This window comes from Lepus europaeus, chromosome 15 (assembly GCF_033115175.1).
Source record: "Lepus europaeus isolate LE1 chromosome 15, mLepTim1.pri, whole genome shotgun sequence".
NCBI lineage: Eukaryota > Metazoa > Chordata > Mammalia > Lagomorpha > Leporidae > Lepus > Lepus europaeus.
The window spans coordinates 35,701,031-35,725,323 of NC_084841.1; the positions used below are offsets into that span (position 1 = coordinate 35,701,031).

General features: G+C 39.2%; 1 protein-coding gene across 4 annotated transcripts in view; it reads left to right on the plus strand.

Moving 5' to 3' along the window:
* The window catches only part of NNT (nicotinamide nucleotide transhydrogenase), a 101,877-nt gene that overhangs the window by 27,537 nt on the left and 50,047 nt on the right, over window positions 1-24,293 (plus strand). For all 4 annotated transcript variants that reach the window (XM_062211790.1, XM_062211789.1, XM_062211793.1 and 1 more), the window contains exons 8-13: window positions 14,728-14,861; window positions 15,143-15,334; window positions 15,844-15,997; window positions 19,490-19,651; window positions 21,072-21,182; window positions 22,402-22,547. In XM_062211790.1, coding sequence (XP_062067774.1) covers window positions 14,728-14,861; window positions 15,143-15,334; window positions 15,844-15,997; window positions 19,490-19,651; window positions 21,072-21,182; window positions 22,402-22,547 — 899 coding nt within the window. The remainder of the gene's footprint in view (window positions 1-14,727; window positions 14,862-15,142; window positions 15,335-15,843; window positions 15,998-19,489; window positions 19,652-21,071; window positions 21,183-22,401; window positions 22,548-24,293) is intronic.

Genomic DNA, 24,293 nt, shown 5'->3' on the forward strand with positions numbered 1-24,293 from the left:
AGCTGTGTGATGAGGCTGTGGGAGAAGAGAAGTTCGTTTCTGGCACACCCTCCCACAGTCTGGCCAGTGTAAACTCATTGCTGGGGAGTTGATTGATATCAGATCCATGAGCTTGTGCAGGAAAATTGCTTCCCAAGCTCTTCTTTGTGTCCTCTGATTACCCAGGTAATTGGTGAGCTGGTTTCTCCAGACACCCTGTCCCATCAGAGCGGACTAGATGAAGTAGAGAGGCAGGAAGGCAAATGTGGCAGTCATCATGGCTCAACATCTGCAAGTGTAGAAATGAGACCCATGGTTGGGTGCAAGAGGGGAACGCTAACCTGGCAGCTCAGGGGACTCAGCATGGCGGTTATGAAATCTGTCAGTGAGTACAGAAATCATACACAACCAGTGCCAGGAGAGTATTTCAGGATTCAACCTTTCCTTTCGTGGCTGACTCCTGGCTCAGCTGTTCCCCAGGTGACTTTGAAGAAGGGGTGGAGAGACTTTTATTTAGTCACCGGCTGACGTTTGAGAGGCAGCTGCACTAGGTGGAGAGGAGTCAAGTGTGAGCTAATGAGATGCAGCAAGTGGCCAGTAGAGGGAGCCACAACATTTACTCCTGGAGTAAATGAGACCAGGAAGCTAGTTTTAGTCAAAGTATACTCTTAGTAAAGCTAGAAGTGATAGAATTCAAAGCTTGTTATACTGCCTTTTAGGATATACATTCCCCCCAATGAAATCTTAATGCTTGTAAGTAGTTTTTAGTTAATGTACTTTAGTAAAGGGTCAAATTGTGGGATAGTTTTGAAGACTGCTTGAAGAAATTTTATTAATATAGTTAGATGAATCTTTTCTGCTTTCTGAAGCCACGATCTTCACATTAAGTTTGCTCAAAGTCCTTACTCAGGACATTGACCCATACTTTGTCACAAAAGGCTGGCTGGAAAGGAATTTTCCTTTACTTTTTTTAAAACCAAAAGAGAAAAACAAATGAAAGAGAGGTTAGAATATTATGAGAAAAAGGCTGATTTTTTTTCTAAAATCATTCATATCTGATGGACTGACAACTGAAACCATTTAGTAAAGTGATTGAAAGATTACATACAGGTACAATTGCCCTTTGGGAAACAGTGTTCTTGGCATTGGACCTGACTGGATGTCCTGAGCCTCTGCATGTACCAGAGGGTACATCTAGTTCTAGTAAAACTCTTCGAGCAGAAGTTGTTCTCAAGTTTTCTTGAGTGGATTCAAAGGGGACCAAGTCAACTGTCAGAAGTTCTCTAAGCTGAAATCCCATAAACCTAAACCCACACAAAGCTGGACTGAGGACCTGGCATGAATCAGAGTGTTAACAGAACAACACAGGCAAAGGAGCTAGTTTTGGGTAGCAACTTCATGGAGTTGGCAAGTTTTCACCGTTCCTAGGTATACAACCTCAGTGGACTTAAAAAAACAATGACATTTGTCATTCAAAAATTAATGGAAATGTATATTATGAAAAAAGTATGCATAGATTTCACATTTCTTTTGTATCAAAGTAAACTTATCTTTCAATTAATTTTTTAAAGATTTATTTATTTGTTTGAGAGTCAGAGTTACAGAGAGGCTGAGAGACAAAGAGAGAGGTCTTCCATCTGCTGGTTTGCTCACCAAATAGCTGCAATGGTTGGAGCTGGACCCATCTGAAGCCAGGAGCCAGGAGTGTTTCCCAGGTCTCCCACGTGGGTGCAGGGGACCAAGGACTTGGGCCATCTTCCACTGCTTTCCCAGACCATTGGCAGGGAGCTGGATCAGAAGTGGAGCAGCCAGGACTTGAATTGGCACCCATGTGTAATGCCAGCACTGCAGGCGGAGGCTTAACCTACTATGCCATAGTGCTGGCCCCTTAATTAATTTTTGAAAATTATTTATTCATTTGAAAGGCATCAAGACAGGCACAGAATGAGATTTTCCATCTACTGGTTCACTCCCCAAATGCCTGCAACCACCAGGAGTAGGGTGGGTTAAAGCCAGGAGCCTGGAATTCCATCTGGATCTCCCACATGGGTTATAGACATCCAAGTATTTAAACAATTACCTACTGCTCCCCAGTGTGCACATAAGAGTAATCTGGAATCAGAAGCACATCTGGAACTTGAATCCAGACACTCCAACATGGGTGGCAGGTGTCCAAAGTGGTGTCTGCTGCTAGGCCAAATGGCTGCCCCTAATTCAATTGTTCTACAAACTTTTGAAGTATCTTGAATGTAGATTACATGTGGAATGAAATAGTTCTGTAGTTAGCTGGTTTTTATGCTGCCTGATGTCTTGTGCCAGACCCCCTACAGGACTAGGTGATGGGTTAAAGGTGAAAATTTTGCTTAAATTAGCTAACTATAGGATAGGACTGATAGTCCCATTTTGTGATGCTCTGAACATAAGGAAAAGCTCCCAACTTTCCTGTTCAGCTCTTTGATTTTTGGCTGTACTGCTAAAGGATAAGTTAGCTCTGATCTCTGGTCATGCTCAGGCTGTGCATGTGATCTTTTCTGCTAAGCCTATTGAGATACAAGATATTTTTCAGCATCTCTGTGATCTGGAACACTTTTAGAGAGACTTGTTTTATAGACTTGGAATATTTAGTCAGGAATGGAGTGAATCAGGTTGAAAATCTAATATGTAATTGAAGGAGAGAATTATTGGAAAAGAATAGGGAAGAATCATAGTGATTTTGCACTGACCGTATCTTGGGCAAATTTGCCTTAAAGCCCACTGGGAAGTAAGGGTGTTGTGAAGCACACAGTAGCTTTACCCTTGCAGAAACCACTTTTTCCATTGCAAATCTTTCCTGATGACTACTTAATTAAAAAATCATGATCTTCATGTGGTCATATAGCTTCCCTGCTTAGCCCTTCCCATCTTACATCTTGTCCTTATTATTAGAACCAAGACGATGGCAAGGTCTGGGGTTTTGTTTAGTAATGATGACAGTATCTCAGGCCACTTGAGTTCCCCGCATCATTAGATGGAGGCATCTAAATTGGTTGGGATTTGATTGCAGCCTCCCATCCTCAGAATTCCTGTGCTGTAAAGTTTGCACTCCTAGGTAAGATATTTATTGCCTTTCATTTTTGCTTCTGACCTAGTCTTTGGCTCTCATGTTAAATTAATGTCTTATCCTCTGGGCCTGATTTCAGTCAGGCTGGCTGCTCTTAACTCTCAAGATAGACCCAGATACTTTCAAAACTTTGCATATATTGCTTCTCTTTGGAATGCTACTCCTACCCTTTTAAATCCAGCTTAATCCAGTTACCACCTTCTCCATACTTTCTACTGCTTCCTACCACAGTGGCAGCCAATCTTTTTTTCTGCACTCACAGCACCTTGCCAGTGCTTCATAGCACAACAGTGCTTTGTCCACTCGCCTCTCACTTGTTCTGCCTTCCTGTGAGTGCAGCGGATGTGTTTATCTGTGTTGTGGCCAGTGCTTAGCGTAGTACTTCGTACGCGATGGTAGGCCCAGCAAAGCTGAACTAAAAAAATTCTGGGTGCCTTTCTTAGGTCTCATTTGGCACAATCTCTTGGTTTTTTTTGCTGCTGCTCAAGGAAGGATAGAACATTCTGCTGGCTTGCTTTTGAACAGGAACATTTCTGAGGCTAATTTAAAACTGAAAACTTAGCTTTCTTAAATTATTGAGAACATGGACAAAAACCCAGTCTGTAATTTGAGGTAGCCAGACCTCTCAAGAAATAGAATTAGAAAGTAGTGGCAGTTCTGTTTAGGAGTTAGGCAATGTCCTGCCAAATAGGAAGGAAGATATTCATTGCTTCATCATAAATTATGATACCCTAGGCCATGTATGCTTGAATCTCTTTTTAAACACAATGCAGATTAGGGTAGTAGTGTTTTTTGGTCTTTATACCTGTTAGGGTCTGTAAAATTCATGCCTCAAAGGACGCTGGAGAATTGGGAGGGAGATATTTTTCTCTGATAGTCAAGGGCCTTACATATGTGATACTGAACCTGAGGGGCTACAGTTTCCTGGAAAGCTAGCATTTGTTTTCTACTTGATACAAACTGTCTCCTTGAATCCATCTTTGAATCCATATTTAAAAAAAATTATTTATTTTATTTGAAAGGCAGAGTTACAGAGAGGTGCAGAGAGAAAGAGAGGTCTTCCATCCGCTGGTTCACTCCCCAGATGGCCGCAATGGCATGAGCTAAGCTGATCCGAGGCCAGGAGACAGAAGCTTTTTCTGGGTCTCCCATGTGGGTGCAGGGGCCCAAGGACTTGGGCCATCTTCCACTGCTTTCCTAGGCCACAGCAGAGAGCTGGATTGGAAGTGGAGCAGCCAGGACTTGAACCAGTGCCCTTATGTGATGCAGGCACTGCAGGCGGCAGCTTTACCCTCTATGCCACAGCAGCAGCCCCCTTAATCCACGTTTAATAATGTAAATACCATACAAAATGATGTTTGGGGCTGATGTTGTGGTACAGTGGATTGAACTGCAGCTTGCAATGCTGCCTTGCTTTTCAGAGTGCTGCTTTGAGTCCTGGCAGTTCCACTTCTGATCCAGCTTCCTGCTAATGAACCTGGGAACCCAGTGGAAGATAGCTCACATTCTTGGGACCATGCCCCCCATGTTGGACACCAGGATGGAGTTCCTGGCTCCTGGCTTCAGCTAGGCCAGCCCTGGCTGTTGTAGCAATTTGAGGAGTGAACCAATGGATGGAAGATCTTTCTCCCTCTCTCTTTATCTCTCCCTCCTCTCTCTTTATCTTCCCCTTTTCTGTGTCACTCTGCCTTTCAAATAAATAGAACAATACATCTTTAAGAAATAATTAAAAAGAATGATTTTCCACAGTAACTTTCAAACTTGTACTTTGAGGCAACAGAATAATTATTGATGCTATCCATTTGTGTAAGTCCAAAAAGTTGATATTGTTTAGATGAATATATAAAATTTTTCTCCCAAACAAGGGCTTGTTTTTCAGATTGTTTTCTTTTCCTTCTTCCATATGCATTATGACTTGTTTTAGGACAAAACTATATGCTATAAATGAGTGATTCCCAACTTTTTGAATTATATTGCTCTTTTTACTATTGGTTCATCTGCCATCCTCTTTTCTGGTAAATGTATTTTAGGACTATATGGCATTTTGTAATGTTACTTCTACAAAGATTCATCTGGAGAATTTTGAAGGACAGAGAGAAATACTTGGATGTTGCAACATCAAGGGTTGGTAACCACAGGCTGTCTACACACCTCTTGGTAGCTTTCAACACAGACAGGGCAACTTGTCATCAAGGGGAGGGTGCCAAAATTGTGGTGTTTTCCATTGCCATTTGTCAGTCTTGATTTCTTAGGGTGTGTTAGAGCACACTTAGTGAGTGGGCCAAATTTAACAACTGTTCTGTTAGAAAAATTTATGGCATGGAGTTATATTCTGGTTTGGTCTGCTATTTCTCCAAGACATGTTGCAAGATTGGGAAGCATTAGGCTCTCCTTCCTGGCAGCCCCTGCCTTGAAAAGAATCGAGAGGCTGAGCTGTCTCTGGTCCGCACTTCTAGTACTTTGCACTCTGTGCGTTTTTTTTCCCCCCAAGAAATCTTTTATTTAATGAGTACAAATTTCTTAAGTACAACTTTAGGAATATAGTGATTCTTCCCACCATACCTGACCTCCCACCCCACCTCCTCCTCCCTCTCCCATTCCCAGTTCCTTCTCCATTAAGATTTATTTTCAATTAGCTTTGTATACAGAACACCAACTGTATACTAAGTAAAGATTTCAACAATTTGCACACACATACACACACATGCACACACTGAGAACAATCTGTATGTTTCTGTGTCCCTTTCCTTCCATTTCCCCTATGCTTATTTGTGCCTTAATATGAATTAGTTAGGGTGGCCTATCTCTAAGTTCATAGCCCTTGCTGTAGTAGATCAATCCATAAGTGTCTAATGACTTATATGTTATCAGAGTTTATTTCTTGCTCAGGTCACAGTCACAGGTGGGTTTTCACATTGGTGGTCAGTCTCCTTTGCATGATCACCGGAGAGTCACAGTGTTGTCATCATTTTTATGAGGCTATGGACATCACTCTGGGCTCCTTTTCTAATCCAACCAGCCTGAGGGGGAAGAGACAGGGAGGAGTGTGAATGGGAGACATGGATGGAGCACATCTACTCATATTTCTTTTGCTAGGAACTAAACCTAACTATGAAGGAAGCTGGGAACTATTACTTAGAAATGGGCCCAAGAATAAGAGAACATTGTATTAGTTTGTTAATTAACCCAGTGGCTTAAACAATAGAAATTTATTGATTTTCTCACATTTCAGGAGGCTAAAGTTTAAGATGGAGTGTTGGTAGGTTATTTTTCTTTTTTACAGGCAGAGTGGATAGTGAGAGAGAGAGACAGACAGAAAGGTCTTCCTTTTTGCCGTTGGTTCACCCTCCAATGGCCGCCGCGGCCGGCGCACCGCGCTGATCCGAAGCCAGGAGCCAGGTGCTTCTCCTGGTCTCCCATGGGGTGCAGGGCCCAAGGACTTGGGCCATCCTCCACTGCCTTCCCGGGCCATAGCAGAGAGCTGGCCTGGAAGAGGGGCAACCGGGATAGAATCCGGCACCTCAACCGGGACTAGAACCCGGTGTGCCAGCGCCGCAAGGCGGAGGATTAGCCTGTTAAGCCACGGTGCCGGCCGGTAGGTTATTTTTCTTCTGAGGTTTTTCTGCTTGGCAGGTAGATGGCTGTCTTCTTGCTGTACCCTTTAATTGTCTTTCTTTTGGGTGCATGTGTATCCCTGGTGTCTTGTTTGGTGTCTGAATTTCACCTTTGGAGTTTCCAATCAGATTGGATTAGGGCACACCTTAATGACCTTGTGTTACCTTAATCACCTCACTAAAGGCAACCAAATTCTGAGGTCCTAGGAGTTAGGGCTTCAACATAGGAATTTTGAGAGAACACATTTCAACCTATAAGAAATGTAGTTTTTTGGGGGAAAGCATTATAGAATCATTAATATGGATACCAGTTTGAGTTCTGGCAGCTCTGCTTCTGATCCAACTTCCTGCTAATGTGCCTGGGAAAGCAGCGGAAGATGGCCCAGGTGCTTGTGCCCCTGCGCCCACATCTTACATCTGTATTTCACTCCTCAAATGGCTGCAATGGCCAGTGCTGGACATATCATGCCAGGAGCCAGGAGCTTTCTCCCACGTGGCTTCAGGGGCCCAAATACTTGGGCCATCTTATGCTGCCTTCCCAGGTGCAATAGCAGGCAGCTGGATGAGAAGTGGAACCCCAGGCTCCATTTGAACCAGGGCCCATGTAGGATGCCAGCATTGTAGGTGGTGGCTTAACACTTACACCACAGCACTGCCCACAAGACTCAATACTTTAATCCCATCTACAATTTTGAAATTCCAGAAGAGCTTTTGGTATGTATCAGTTATGATGCCATAGGCTGTTAGAGACAACAATTCAAACACAATCTAATCTGCCTTAAGAAAGATTTTTTGAGTTATGCTAACGGAAAATAGTCTAGTTATAAGTGTGGGTTGATGTGGGTAAAGGCTTTGCACATTTATGTTCTCTCAGCTCACTCTCCTCTTTGAGTTGACGCCATCCTCTGTGGTATGCAGAAGGTAGCACTGATTTCAGGCCTCCAGTTTCTGTAATACCATATCCAAAGCTCAACACAGGACAATTACGATGGCTCCTTCTCGAAGAACAAGGAAACTTCTTGTTCAGAAGCCCTTAACAACCTTTCTTTTGCTCTTCTTAGCCTTAATGTGCCCATTTCTCAGCTTATCTTTGTAGACAGGACAATGAGATGCTCCTTAGTTTACACCTGATTTTCTTCTGGAGTCAATTAAAGGCTGATGAGATTACTGAAAGGCTGGGCAGGCCTGCCTCTGGAGTATTTCCTGAGGTGATGTCTCCTGAAACGCATAGACTGTGACAAGAGAATGGAAATTGGAGTGGTGACCAAAGGAGAAAATGGATACTGGGTAGATATTACTACAATGTTCAGTGCAAAATGGCGTTGTTACAAAAAGTTTCTTAATGTGTTAACCCTGGCGTTCAGGATGTTTTTCTTTACCTGCTTTATTTGATACTTAATGCCTATAGTATTGCATTACATTAAAAAGCATCCTCATCTTCCTAGGACTTGTTCATGACAAATTTGCTTTGGTTTGCAAAAATGTATTCTATAATTTATGTTATTAATCTATTTGCCAGGGTGGAGTTAAATATACCATGTTCTTGTTGAACAGAAGGTTTTTCTTGAGTCTTTGTCTAATTTGATGGCCTTCAGGCCAGGAAGTTAGGAATTTCCCCATTTGATTATATGCCATTGAATAATTCCAGTAAATAATGCTAACTGCTCCTTGGAATCATTAGAAAATTTTGTGGTAAACCCATTTCTTCTTGGTTTCTTGTTGTTCTTAATATTTTTAGTGGTTTCTTCTTAATTTGTTTCTTTCTTTTTTTGTTTTTGGTGTGATTAAAGTTGTCTGTGAGGGCTTGATTCTTCCCACAGTAAGATAGAATCTGAAAATTTATTGAGTCCAGATGATCATGTTTGGCCTGACTCACTCAGAGAGGTACAATATACTTATATTACAAGATCTTCTGGTAAGTCTTTAGCTTTTGGTGTTTAGTTTAAGCCAATTCACTCTCTGAATTTAGTGATGTAGAGAAGTTAATAATGCATTTTTTTGGCCACATAGAAATAGGTTGTTCGTTATTTCTAGAAATTAGTAAGTTTTTTTTAGCAGCTTCTAATTTTAAATATTTCTAAACTGTATCTTAATATTCATTATTTGAGAAAATATGATTATGAAAAGATACTATAAATTTGATAATATTTGAAATGAATTTATATGAATTCTATCTTTATGTGCATATATCAAGAAAGAATGTACAAGCATGAGGTACTTATTTAGTCAGTAGTCAATTCTTGGTGCACACAGAGACTTGTGGAGACCTTACATTAAACTATGGGAACCCTACTCATTCCAAATCAGTGAAGCTAACCAGTTGGGAAGCTTTTTAATTAAAATTCGTAGATGAGCACTTTAAATACCCATCTGTTCTAGTAATAAAACTGTTGGCTGTGTTTTGAATGTAGCCCCCTTCAGTTGTAAAATATTAGGCTCTACAGCAATCCATAAAATTTTCCGTCCCATCTATTCTGCACACAGGAAGCACCTAGTATTAGTTGAGTCAATGAATGGATGAATATTTGAGTGATGAATGTAGGTGCTCTGTGTCCTACAATTGTTTTGGCAAAGTATCGAAATAACTCCCAATAGGGAGGCAACTGAGTAACCTTTTGAGGGGAACTTAATGTTCACAAACCAGAAGGGAGCAAGAAATATTTCATGAAATTGGACATCATGCCAGATATTTCAGTTTGTATTGTGCTGGGAAATATTTTTTTAAATTTTCTCTCTAATTTTTTTTGTCATGATTATTGCTGTTTTTGGGGGGCTGGTCTTAGTGTCTTAGTGTCTTTGTGTATCCAGTTTATTATGGACAGGTGGTAAAATGAGCAGAAATGAGCATCAAAGGGAAAAGGTCAATTGTGCCTTTAAGAAATACCTTTTATATGCCTTCTTTGATTAACTCTTCCAATTTCTGCTACAGTTGTGTTTTGAAATATATGATATGCTCATTTTGTCTTTTCTATCTAGAACTTTTTCAAAGCTATCTATAGAATATATGGTTCATCTCATCATATTTGAAGGATTTGCAATAAATTTTAGATGTGTGTTTACATTGTAAAAAGTCTGTACATATCTTTCTGTTATCCATCTTTAGTTGTTTCTTTGTCTTTAGTGTTTTGTCTTACTTTTTTTTATGCCTTATTTACTTGAAAGGCAGAGTGAGAGAGGGACAGAGAAAGATTTTCCATCTTCTGGTTCACTCTCCAAATGCCTGCAACATCTGTGACTGGGCCAGGCCAAAGCCAGGAGCCAGGAGCCAGGAGCCAGGAGCCAGGAGCCAGGAGCCAGGAGCCAGGAACTGAACCAGGTCTCCCATATGAGCAGCAGGAACCCAAATACTTGAGCCAACACCTCCTGCCTCCCCAGGGTGTGCTTTAGCAGGAAGCTGGAGTCAGCAGCAGAGCTGGGACTTAAACCTAGAAACTCCAATACGTGATGCAAGTGTCCTAAGCAGTGTTTTAAATGCTATATATGAAACTCCTGGTTCTGTTGTGCTTTTGGAAGGTGTGTGCTAATTACAAAGCTTTGTTTGCTGTAACAGGGAGGGCAAGTGAATTTGAAGACTTTTAGATTGGTGAGTAAATAAGTTGATCTAATACTTTTCCTAAGTTATTCTGATTCTTCTAGTACCAAGTCTTAAATCACATCCTTGACTCAAAGGAGAAGATGGTTGTGATTATGTAGGGGTACATTATTTATTTTTATAAAAATGACATGTGACTTTTGTTAGAAAAGCAGTAAAGTACAAAGTAGAAAATAAAGATCTCTGGTGATCCCTCCACTTAGTGATAAATACTGTTAACATTTTACCACTTCTGTTCAGTCTTTTTTCCAATGCATTTTTTTTTTTATAATGTTGAGACAAGGTTCAGTATCTTGCTTTATTTCTCTACTTAACATTATATCATAAGCTTTTCCCCTTAAATATAATAATGGTGAATTACTAGGAACTCTTTGTAAATATGTGTTAACATTTTATAGAACTTTCTTGTTGGAATTACTGTATTATTTAACTGGTCCCCCAAAGTTGAGCTTTAAATTTATGTTCAGTTTTTGTTAGTTAAAAATAATGCTCTTATGATATTTTTCTTCTGCATTTTTTTGTGTCTGTGCTTTCATTTATTTTCCCAGGATTAATGCTATTTTAGAGGTAGAATAAACTAGATAGTAGAATGACTAGATGGCCAATTGATAAATGCTTGATTTACCCTTTCTTTTTTTTAAAGTTTTATTTGTTTATTTATTTATTTGAAAGGTAGAATAATGGGGGGAGGAAAAGGGAAAGATAGTGGGAGAGAATGATGGGGAGAGATGGGGCAGGAGGGGGAGAGAGAGAGAGAGAGAGAGAGAGAGAGAGAGAGAGATAGTATGAGTGCCACCTTTCATTTGCTGGTTTGTCCCCCAAATTCCTGCAACAGTGGGGGCTGGGCCAGGCCAGAACCAGGAGTCAGGAATGCCATAGACTCGCTTCAGGTGGGTGGTAGGGACCCAAGTTCTCTGTTGCCTCCAGGGTTCACATAAGCAGGAAACTGGATTGGAATCAGAGGTGGGATTCAATCCCAGGCACTCAGATATAGGTTGTGACATCCCACGCAGCAGCTTAACCTGCTGCTCCACAGAGCCTGACCCTAAACTCTGCTTTCTTGGAAGATCGTGCAGTTCATAATTTCATTAGGAGACTGCCCAGCTGACTGTTTCATTTCAACGTTAAGTATTATGATTTTTTGACTCAGCTGGTTTGTGAGGCCAAAAAAGATATCTTACTTTTTGTGCCACACTTCTTTGCTAATGACATTTTTAATGGCAGTGGACATTTTTTTGAACTGGCCATTTGCGTTTATTGTTCATTGACCTATTTTGATCTTAGTGTTTTACTTTTATTTATATTTCTGTGAGCTTTTTATTATATTATTTCTTCTCATTTATGTTTCTTGAGGACTATAATGTCTGTGTTTTTATACTTAAATTCAATGATGTTTTCCTTTGTAATTTTCCTTGCTGCTTTAAATTTAGGATTTTTTTTGTACTTTTTTAGTAAACTAGAGAGAGATTAACCAAGGTATTCTTTCTTCTGTATTTTCTTTTGCTGTATGGGTTAATTATTTTCTTTTATAATTAGTTGAGACCTCCTTAACTAATTGTCTTATTCCTTTTGATCTTTCCAACATGGAAGGCCACATTTATCATTCCTTCAGTTTTATTGTATCAGCCTTAAAGGGTAAGATAGTAATTTCGGAAATTGCTTTCTCAGGCTTTCCCTCTCTTGACTTAATCTTTTGAGGATTTGCTCACTTGGAACTTTTATTCTACCCTGCTGCTTTTTTGGCTTTATTTTCTCCCCTCTGTTTTTAATTTTCATTTCTGTATTTCCCAGATTTTCAAAAATCGATCCACATGTGAGTTCTTGAAGGCAGCTAGACTGTTAACATTCATCATTTTATTCCCTGTATCCCTTATTAAAATTTTTTTAATTTTAAAATTAAAACATTTGGGAGATAAGGAAAAGCACAGAGGAAAAAATAAATTAATCTCACTGAATAGAAGCTTAAAACCTTAAAATTTTAAATCATATTGTATATGCAGTATTTTGTTAAGTGCATGAAATACTCATGTATATATTTTAAACACACAATATTTTATTATGTGCTTTTAACATAGAATAATTCCATGTCTTTATATAGTCCTCTGTGTTTTAAGTAAATAAAATCATCTATTTATTTATTTTCATTTTATTTGAAAAGCAGAGAGAAAGAGAGAGATGTCCCATCTGCTGATTCGCTTCCCAGATGATTGCAATAGCCAGGGCTGGACTACACTGAAGCCAGAAGCTGGGAACTCAGTCTGGGTCTCCCACATGGGTGACAGAGACCCAACTAATTGAGCCATCATCTGCTGCTTTCCAGGATGCAAATTAGTAGGAAGCTGGATTGGCAGAGAAGCTGGGATTTGGACGAGGCACTCTGATATAGGATGCAGTAGTTACTTAATGGGTGAAGTAGCAACTTTATCACTGAGGCAAATGCCCACTCTTTAGGTAAATTTTTAAACTTAATTGTTGGAACAATCCCCTCCAGTCTGTACACTAAATCGATTATTCTGTGTGAAAGAAAGTTCTATCATTTCAAGTGTTTGAGAAATCCTGTCTTTTGCAACAAAATTGATGCAACTGGAAACCATTATGCTCAGTGAAATAAGCCAGTCCCCAGAAGACAAATATATGTGTTCTCTGATATGTGGCAGTTAATATAGAATACAAAAAAGTGTGTGGGAACAAAATGTACATCTTGTGATGTGATTATTGTTTTTAGCCCTTGTTTGTGCTCCTGAGAGCTGTGGTCTTCCTACTTTTAACTTGTTGGATATTATATTTGGTGGTGAATTGGACCTCTGATTATAGAGTGGATTGGAAGCATGTCTTTGCAGAAGCTGGAGAAAACAAAAAAATGGAAGGAAGGGGATTAAGAGAGGGAGAGGGGGAGGGAGAGAAGTCTAGTTATCTTCTTGGAACTATACCTATGAGATATATGAAATCTGTTCTTTTTATATTAATAATAAAATAAAGAATTTAAAAAAGTGGTTAGGGGCTGGCGCTATGGCATAGTGGGTGAAGCTGCTGCCTGCCATGCAGTCTTCCAGTAAGTGCTCTGGTTCATGTCCTGGCTTCTTCACTTTGAATCCGGCACCCTGCTAATGACCTAGGAAAAGCATCAGAGATGGCCCAAGTGTTTGAGCCCCTGCTAGCCAAGTGGGATTCCCAGCTGAAGCTCTTGGCTCCTGGCTTTGGCCTAATTCCTGACTGTTGCTGCCCTATGGGTAGTGAATCTGCAGATGGAAGATCTCTCTGTCTCTGTCTCTGTTTCTGTCACTGACTCTGTAATTCTGACTTTCAAATAAATAAATCAATCTTTTTTTTAAGTGATTGAATTTCAGAGTAATATTATGGACAAAACACCTGGGTTATCTCTGTTAAGGTGCAACTGTCTGCATGTGTTTTTTAAAGTTGTGTCAGTGCCTATACAATTGTTTTGTGAGGATTGATTGACTAAAATCAGAGGCGATAATAGGTTGTATATTTGATATTTTCTAGGGAACCTAAATGATTTTGGCCAGTTAATGTGTCGCAGTACAGGGACTGATTAGGGCAGGAGAAATTCTTTAGATGTCAAATCAAATTTGTGAGATTGATGGCACAGCTGGTACATTTAGAAGTCAAAGGGGATGAACCTGGATTTCAAAGAGTGGTTTAAAGCACAGCAGCCTGAGCCTGGAGGGTACCAGTAGATGAGGGGAAACTTTTACAAGCTAGGTGCTCTTGACCAGAGGGCAAGGCTCAGTGATGAAAGTGAAGACCTGGAAAGCACAGGGTAACACTGGAAATCTTCCAGCTGTGTGATCCAGCGCTGTCAGTCACTAGCTAGCTGAGCAGCATGACCTTTATTTGGGTCAAATCCTCTGTATTTCCAGCACCAGGCATACCTGGGGCATAGATGCACCACAGACCAGAGTCTGTGTGCATTCCTAAATCTTTTGGAGTAGACATACCTTGCTCTTCTGGTTTTACAGTACTTGACGTTTCTCCTTGGAGTTATCCTGTGTTAAATTAAGGTAGGTTAATACAGCTTGTTGGAAAATCTGATGACATTTCTTATGATCTGAAATGTCCTATATTGGGTGAACGTAGTTCTCTAATGGCCTGTTGTTGTGCCATTTTTTTTTTTTTTAATACCAAGCAATATGTTTACCTGTTCCGGAATGGAACCGGATGTAACCAGTTGGGAGACGCAGTACTGAGATCCTCTGGAGCAGGTGGTGAAGCTTACTCCCACTGAGTGGCTCCGTCCTGCACAGTGGCTTTGCAGCTCACACTCATTGTGTTTCTTCCTTAACATAATGACCAATCTCTTCAGAGGTTTGTTGGAAAGAGTTAAAAATCTCAGAGGTTCAGTTCCTGAATGTCCACAGACTACGGCAAAAATAAGAATTATAAAGACTGTAGAAAATTATAATTTTCCTTTTTTTTTTTAGGTAAAAAAGCTCCAGTTTTATTTAGTAAAGAAATGATTGAGTCAATGAAAGAAGGTTCAGTTGTTGTGGATTTAGCTGCCGAGGCTGGTGGAAACTTTGCAACCACTAAACCAGGAGAACTTTATATTCACAAGGTATATCAAAAAAGTGTCTTCTATTTTTGCATCATTTCTCTTATAGCTTCAGTGATTTGTGAGAAGATATTTATTGCTTTATGTACTTGGCAAAATTGAGACCTGAACATATTTTAAAATTAAAATTAGGCACATATAAAACTCCTTTCATTATGTTTGTATGTGTGTGTATTTATATAGATATATAATTTAAAAACTTAGCCTTGATTGTGAATAATAATTGTTCTAGAACTGTGAGCAAGGGGTAGTAGACCTTTCTGACTATAATTTTGTTCATTTAGGGAATTACTCACATAGGCTACACAGACCTTCCGAGCCGGATGGCCACGCAAGCCAGTACTCTGTACTCCAACAATATCACCAAACTCCTGAAGGCCATCAGCCCGGACAAAGACAATTTTTATTTTGAAGTGAAAGATGACTTTGACTTTGGTACCATGGGTCATGTCATTAGAGGAACTGTAGTGATGAAGGTAAGTAATGAGATTTGTTATTTCCTGTGGCTTTTAATGTACTTATGTTAGGATTTCTGTTCGTGGAAGAATTCTCTTGGAATTGAGGTGTATTCTAATAAAGTATTGATGTACCAGGATTGTACCAATATAATTGTTTAAAAATGCACAATGATGTAAAAAATATTTTAAATACAGGTAGACGTGACTCACCGAAAATATATGTTAATTTTGGAAAACAGAAACAAATAGAAATTGAATAAAGTAAAAATTTAGTATTCTCTCCACCTATGTACTTTTTGGGGATTGAGCTATATTCTTTCATGTATGTTCTAGAACATATAAATTCTATATCTATGTGTATGTAACACATGCATCATGTATTTATAACATAAGTTTATATAAAATCTTATAAATTACATGAATTTATTTATGAAAATTGCATTCATAAGAAGTGTTTTGTTCAATAGGAAGCTGCCTTCTGTAAATTGAATTTTTTTGTAAAAATGCTAATTTCTAATATCTCTTAGGATGGTGAAGTAATTTTCCCAGCTCCCACACCGAAAAATATTCCACAAGGTGCCCCAGTAAAGCAGAAGACAGTAGCTGAGCTGGAAGCTGAAAAAGCGGCAACTATTACACCCTTCAGGAAGACAATGACAACGGCTTCAGCATATACAGCAGGTGAGGGTCTCATTTATTGTTTGAATTTTGTGATTGTCAACATTAATAAATTAAATGCTGTTCTTCTTTGGATTTCATTGGTAATTAACTCTGGTTGGTAGGCCTGATTTTTTGCCAAGATGTAACTTGTACCCTTTTTGTAGAATTGGAGACTGTGTTGATTGACTATCTCAAGAGATAAGGCTCCATGATAATACTGAAATGAATACATATGATGCAATATACAGGCTATTAATATTTTCATTTTTAAGACATATTTTAAAATATTCAGTAATATTTTTATTTATATCAAATATGCTAAAATATGATGATACTTCAGAAAATTCATGGAAAATTGAAATTAGAAGGTATATTTGGGAATGGGCATTTGACAGAGTGGGTAAGATACTATTTGGGACAATGGCATCCTAATTCAGAGTGCCTAGACTAAGTCCTCGTTATGTTCCTGTTTTCTACATCCTGCTAATGTGCAACCTGGGAAGCAGCAGATGATGGTTCAAGTATTTGGATCCATGCCCCCCATGTGAGAGGCCCAGATGGAATCTGGGCTCATAGCTTCTGGTTGGTCCAGTCCTGTCTATTGCAGGCATTTGGGAAATGAAACCACAGATGGGAGAGTTTTATCTGTCTCTCTGCCTTTCAAATAAATAAATGAAAACAATTTTAAAAGTGATGTGCATTTTGGTACAAAACTTTTGAAATCTATGCATACTTTTTCCATAATATACATTTTCTATGAACTTTTTGAAGAATGTTTATATGCATGGATATCAAATTTTTTTGGACCAAAATAAAACATCTTCAATTCTATTTTCCCTGAACTTTTGAAATACCCTTGTGTGTCATATTGTGCTGATATTAAGTGTACATAAAAATTATGGGGTTTTTGAGCTTTGTAAAACTTGAGTTGTGATTTTTTTGCACAGTTGGGTAAGACTGGGGATCCCAGTGTTTGCTTTGAAGGGTAGATAAAATGATATAAGGTAAAGTCCTTGAAAATTTTTACTAGCATTCTGTTGCTCATCTAGTAAAAAAAAATTGCGCATTTAATTTTGATCTCTTTCTTTAGAATTTCATATAATTTGTGTTTTAAATTCATCTTCATGAAAACTCTAAAGAATTATTGTTGAATAGTGACAGTTATGCATTTTGGCCATATGTTGTTAGAGGCTGAAATTAGATATTTGATTTTAGATTAGTTTCTCTGTCATACAGTGTTTTAAAAATTTGCAGATCTACTTAGGGCTAAAAGAAAAACAAGACAAAGCAAACTATAAAGAATTAAAGACCAGCACCAGACACACAGAATTCCTGTAACCTCAGCATTCTCCGTATTTCCATGTGAGTCCAGATGTCTTACTGCTAAATATGTAATTCTGCTTGAGTGAAGAGCAAGTCTCAGCAGAAAGGCTGGATTGTGAACACTGTGAATGGATGGAGTAGTGTTCCTACTTCCACTCATTTGTTATGACAAAGAAACTAGATTATTATATTGTACATGGAGTGTATTATGAGTAGGACCATGATTTTTCCATTTCTCTTTGAGAGAATATAAAAAATATAGCAGGACATATATGATGATTGTTTTTTCTAGGTTTTTCTTATATTTATTGAGGCAAGGAATATTGCTTTTTAATAGATATTACAATACCATAATCCAATGAGCAAAAGGATGGCCTAACATTTGTTTTACTTTACCTAGAACTTCCTCCTTCGTATTTAAAGCAAGATTATTTTCTTCTCTCTGTGTAGGGAATCTGTTTGAATAGGATTCTTCAAGGAATGTGATTTTCTTTGCTTCCTTTTCCTGTTCTTTTCTGTTATATGAATGAAGACTTTATTAAATAGTTGATAAGAAAACTTTTAGGTGTGTGATGTGATTGCCATCTTAGATGTTCAACACAGGAATTGTGGATTCTGATAGTTCAATGCTTCATGATTAATGTGGTCATTTAGTGAGTACTAGACATTGCATTAAATACTTATCATTTATTCCTTATAAGAATTCACTAAAATGGTATATTTTTACAGAATCAGGGAGTCTGATATAAGAAAACATATTTTACTTATTTATTTTTTGGCAGAGAGACAGATAAAGACACAGAGAGTTGGACAGGTAGATAGAGAGATGGTGGCAGGGAGAGACAGAGGGTTCCTATCTGCCACTTCACTTCCCAAATGCTGGCAATGGCTGGAGTTGAACTGGGCTGAAGTCTCCCATGTGGGTGGCAGGAAACCCATCAGTTGTGCTGTCACTGCTGCCATCCAGGGTATGCATTAGCAGGAAACTGGAGTCAGGACCTAGAGGCAGATATTAAACCTAGGTACTTCAATGTAGGATGAGGGCATCTTAACCACTAGGCTATATGCCTTCCCTCCAAAAACATTCTTATCCACAAACCCATATAGCTTCTCTAATCTTTAACTGAAAGGTAAAACAATGTTTTATCACGTTCTCCTTCCAAATGGTTAACAGGCCATGCATTGGAACCTTGGAAATGCTTTATGTGGCTAGGAAAATATATTAAAATGACAGTCCTATTGAATGATTCAAAGTCAACTTAATGTCAATTCCTGATGTTCTAGCTGTGCCACTTATAAAGTAATAATTCTTACCAAGGAAACAAAGTGTAGCTTGTTCAGGAAAGTTAAAGTTCAGCTCCCTGGTTGCTCACTATCACTGTGTTTTTACTGACCACTAGGTAACCCTTTCTTCTGTTGCAGAACAACTGTCCACATGTTTGCTATTAAGGAAGGCGATAATTAAAGATGTATGTTCAGAGCTGACTGTTGGTATTCGGCACATTCTTAATTTAATTTGTATTTTTTTTTCTTTTCTTTGTAAATTCCCGATGGCTGACTTGTGTTGAGGCTGGAGCTGACTGCCCTGGCCAGCAGTCCAGTCCAGATTCAGGAGCAATTGCAAAACTTCTGTCCTGGGTGGGTGGAAGCCATATGTTTTGGGGAGGTGCTGGAGTGAATGAAATCCTTCCTACTCTTTTAAAACTCCTCTTCCTCCACCAAATCTGAGAGTGACATAAAATTGGCCTCATAAAAGTCCTGTCTTAAAAAGGTTTTGTCTTGCCCAAGTAGAAAATCCTTTGGTAGATCCTCTATAGGCATATAATTCTGGACTAAAAACGTTTATAGAAACACATGTGGCATTGTCAATGAACGTTAAAATGGAAGAAGACAATATACATGGGGGAAAATGTGCAAATTGTTACTAAGGTGACTCATAAATATTACTAGAGCTTTACAGTTTGTTTTGAGGGTAGCTGGAAATTTGGATTTTGTTCACAGAATTCCCCCCACCCACCACTTCTCAGTTGTGAAATATGTAAAATATCTGCTCATTCCTGGCAAGGGGGTAGAATTTCAGACATTAACTATTCCACATGTTTGGGTATGTGTGGATGTGTGTATGTGCACACTTTTAATCTGACTGGGCTAATTGGGAGTCATCTTAAACTCTTTCTTCTCTTTCTGCAGGTCTCACGGGGATACTGGGTTTGGGCATTGTGGCTCCCAATCTAGCCTTTTCTCAGATGGTGACCACTTTTGGTTTGGCTGGCATTGTGGGCTACCACACTGTCTGGGGCGTGACTCCCGCTCTGCACTCACCACTGATGTCTGTGACTAATGCAATCTCAGGTTTGTTCCCTTCTCCATTTTTCTCATCTTAGATTTTCATAGGCTCATTTGATCCTGTGAGTGTTTTCAATGGGGCTTACAAAGTCTTTATTTTCCAACTGTTTCACTTCGTGTGTGAGGCTGTATTGTGGTGACCCAGGGGCTCTCAGAGGGTGTGGGATGTGGAGTTGTGAAGTAAGAGGACATGGGAATGTGTCAGCCCTTCGGGCTGCTCCCATTTCAAGTAGTGTAAATCCATTGGTATTTATTTCAAGTATGATTTTTTTTAGAGAAAGGATTCCACTGGTGGAATTTGAAAACCAGTGTTTCACAGAACCACTGTTGCAACATCTTTAAGGGATTCCTCTTAGATTCAACTAAACATTCAGTGTAACAAGGCTACAATAGGACACACATAGCATTGAGTTCACTATGAGGCTCATGGGACAGGAATCACAGTTTGCTAGTGGGACAGCAGGGGCTTCTCTCTGGTGCAAGTCTACACAGCAGTCCTGGTGGCAGTCCCTATGGCTGCTCATGAGCTATTTTCTTTGGCTTCTAGTGATGGTTCAGATGTGAGGAAATAAGACCCACACTGGACAGGCATGAGAAATTCCTTGGCTTCAAAGCCTCAGGGCCCATGGTCATTTCTTACAACACTGCTGTAGATTCGAGGAGCTCTGTTGGGAACAGTCTAGCACCCAGCAAAGCCCAAAGCTATATTATCTTCATTGGATATTTACAGATCATAAATAATTATTTCTAGTTCAGATAAAAGTATCCACCAGGGGTCAGTTTTTACCGTAAGCAATGTTATCTGGTCACCTCAGTGATTTGTAGCTTTATCAGAGGAATAGAGCTAGAAAGTTAAAGGAAGGTCATATCCTTACAGAGAAGGAGAAAGGATTTTGGTAACCTGTTGCTTAAAACAGTGCTTTTAGGAAGAAAAGGACTATGTTGACAACAGTCTGTCAGGACAGGTCTTTACATTTGGTCCTCTACTTCCTTGGGTTCTACATCTGTAGATTCAACTAACCATGACTCAAGAATATTTAGAAAAAAAATTACATCTGTCCTGAACATGTAGATATTTTTTCCTTGTCATTATTTCTAAACAATACAATGTAATAGATATTTAAGTAGAATTTACATTGTATTATTATTATAAGTAATATAGAGATTATTTAAAGTCTATAGGAGGATGTGTGTAGGTTATATGCAAAAACTATGCTATTTTATATAAAAGGCTTGAGCATCTGCATATTTTGATATCCATAGATGAGGGGTGGTTCCCATAACCAATCCCATAAGGATACTGAAGGATGACTGTGTATTATTTAAATGAAAATGAAAGAAAACTGACTTGATATTTTCTTTATGAATTCTATGTATGTGAGGTCCTGTCACTGTAATTATTTACCCTGTTATACTTGCTTTCTAGGATTGACTGCAGTTGGAGGGTTGGCACTGATGGGAGGACAGCTGTATCCCTCCACAACTTCTCAGGGCCTTGCTGCTCTTGCCACATTCATATCCTCAGTCAACATTGCAGGTATAATGATGATGAACGAACCCAGAGTGCTATGTTTAGTGGACATGTAAAGCAAATATAAATCACTTTAAAATAGACATTCTGATTTTAAGAAGTTAATTGTACTTTTAGGAAGTCTTTTACTGTGGCTGGTGCCACGGCTCACTAGGCTAATCCTCTGCCTTGCGGCGCTGGCACACTGGGTTCTAGTCCCGGTCGGGGCACCGGATTCTGTCCCGGTTGCTCCTCTTCCAGGCCAGCTCTCTGCTGTGGCCAGGGTGTGCAGTGGAGGATGGCCCAAGTGCTTGGGCCCTGCACCCCATGGGAGACCAGGAGAAGCACCTGGCTCCTGCCATCGGATCAGCGTGGTGCGCTGGCCGCAGCGTGCCAGCCGCGACGGCCATTGGAGGGTGAACCAACGGCAAAGGAAGACCTTTCTCTCTGTCTCTCTCTCTCTCTCACTGTCCACTCTGCCTGTCAAAAAAGAAAAAAAAAAGTCTTTTACTCAGACCATAAATGTTCTTTGTGAAGGAAAAATGGTTTTGCCTATCAATAATTTTTAGAAACTCTTTGTAAGAGAACACTCCCCCCTCCTTAGTACCCCAAAGCTAACAAATAGAATGATGTCTTTCTGCACGCTAACTAGAAAGTTATTGAATGCATAGTTTTCAATTAGTTGGAGAGCTATCACCATAACATCTATAAAAAAGTACCATTTTAGATAACATTTTAGTCTTTCCCCTTATTCCAGCACAGACTATGTTTATTTCTGAAAATTGAAAGTCTAGCACATCACTCATGTGTGAGACCCTTTTGATGCAATTTTGTAGCTAAAAATTCTTTAATGTATCCAAGAAACATGGTACTTATTGATATGGTATTTTTTCTTATCATTTGTTACATGGATTAACAAATAGAATAACTTACTGGAAAAAAACCTAACCTTTGATCTTTTGCATTCCCAAGATTTTTGAATGGGTATTTACTTTTAGTCACGCAGAAATAGCTGGTTTTTGCATCCAGATAGCAAGTTTTCTTCCTGTTTTTAGGTTTTTTGTTTTGTCCTCCACTCTAGTGGAATTGGATTGAATACTAGAATTTTTAATCTTGAAATTCTAAAATGTTACACAAAATTTTATTTATGCCCAGGTAATAAAAATAGAAAAAATTGTTAACACTTAAAAAAATACTGTTCAATAAGATACCTATTTCTGTTTTATATTTCTTTTGTTTTCATAAGGTGGTTTTCTGGTGACTCAGAGAATGCTGGACATGTTCAAGCGTCCCACGGATCCCCCAGAATATAATTACCTGTATCTACTCCCTGCTGGCACTTTTGTTGGTGGATATTTAGCTGCTCTCTACAGTGGTTATAACATTGAACAAGTAAGAGTATCTTTTGAAAGTTCTAATTTTTTACCACTGTGTTCAGTTTCTAACATTATTGTTAACCAAAACTCGACCTGTCAAGCAAATATAACTCTGGAACCATCTTGATCAGAGCATTCCAATCCTCTAAGGATCTGGACCCTGGATTCCAGAGAAAGATTTGCCTGCTGGATGCGCAACATGCGTTTAACTGTGTACTTAAGTTTTCCTTCATGTGAAAATGTGGAGGAGATTCCTCAGCTAGACTTGGTCCAAGTTGTTGTCTCCATGCATGAAAGAATTCAAGGAGGAGACGTAGAAACAGGTGAGCAGGAAAGCAGGATTTATTTAGGGGCAAAGGGAGAGTACATACTCAGAAGGGAGTGCAGGCAACCTCATGAGGGAGAGCTGCGATTAACAAAGTTTGGGGTTCTTTTATAAGATAGGGGTTGACATTAGAATGGGACTTAATTGAATATTCAAGTGGGGGCAGAGTTTGGGGGGTGGTGGCTCAAGTACCAACCATTTTGGTGCCTCCTTTTTGGAAATCTCAAACATGTCATGGCGTCTGATATGTTATGGGGCTGTAGCACATGTGGTGAAATGTAGAAAGTGTCTGACATCTAGTGCATGATGAGGGTGGGTGTGCTGATGGTGCATTAAGGGGAGTGAGAGTCAGGTGCATGAGGGGGAGTAGGTATGCTGGGAATGTTGGAGATTTCTACCCAGCGCTACCCCAACAGCTATGTTAGCATGGAAGAGGATGAGGTTTTAGGTGTTACACATGGGCTGCAGCACAGATGCTAGCAGTCTTCAGTTCCTCACTACTCCCAGACTACATCAAAAAGAATTAAGAAAGTTATTAGCATCTTATTATGTACCTGGCTAAATTGTTATAGGGATACCATGAAATAATCAGTAAAAAAGTTGATAAATTTTCAAGTGCTAATTGTCCTTTTTCTTTTTTCCCTTTTCTTTCTTTATAAACCCAAGGCATTCTGTCCTGTTATGCCAATATATTTTTAAAATGATAGTTTGAAAGTTAATGTTACATATAAAAACAGAAGTAATCTTTTTTTTTTAAGATTTATTTTATTATTTGAAAGGCAGAGTTACAGAGAGGCAGAGGCAGAGAGAGAGAGAGAGAGAGAGAGAGATCTTTCACCTGCTGGTTCACTCCCCACATGATCACAACAGCTAGAGCCAGACTGATCCAAAGCCAAGTGTCAGGAGATTCTTCCAGGTCTCCCACATAGGTGCAAGGGCTCAAGGAATTGGACCATCTTCCACTGCTTTCCCAGGCGCATTAGCTGGGAGTTGGGTGGGAAGCAGCTGAGACTTGAACCAGCGCTCATATGGGATGCTGTCACTGCAGGCGATGGCTTTACCCACTATACCACAGCATCGCCCCCTCAAGTTGAGTTTTGAGGGTTCCAAATAGGAATATAGTTATGATGGAGCCTCAGCTTTGTTCTGAACTCTGTTTTCCATTTCTTTTCAATGATTGTCACTAGATTGAAGCCTCTCTAGAGAGGAAAGCCATATCTCTCTTGGTTTCTTCTGCCTTCCCAACAACCAGAATTTGTTGAATGAATGGAACTTTTTTTTGAGAAGAGTTGAAGGAATGAATCAGAGAGATTGAAGTCTAAATTCCCTATTTGCTGTTTATTGATCATTTGATCTTACAGAAGTTTTGGAACCTCTTTAATATTTTATAAAATATATTTAGTTCTTTTGTCTTACGAATCTCCTAAGACTAAACTT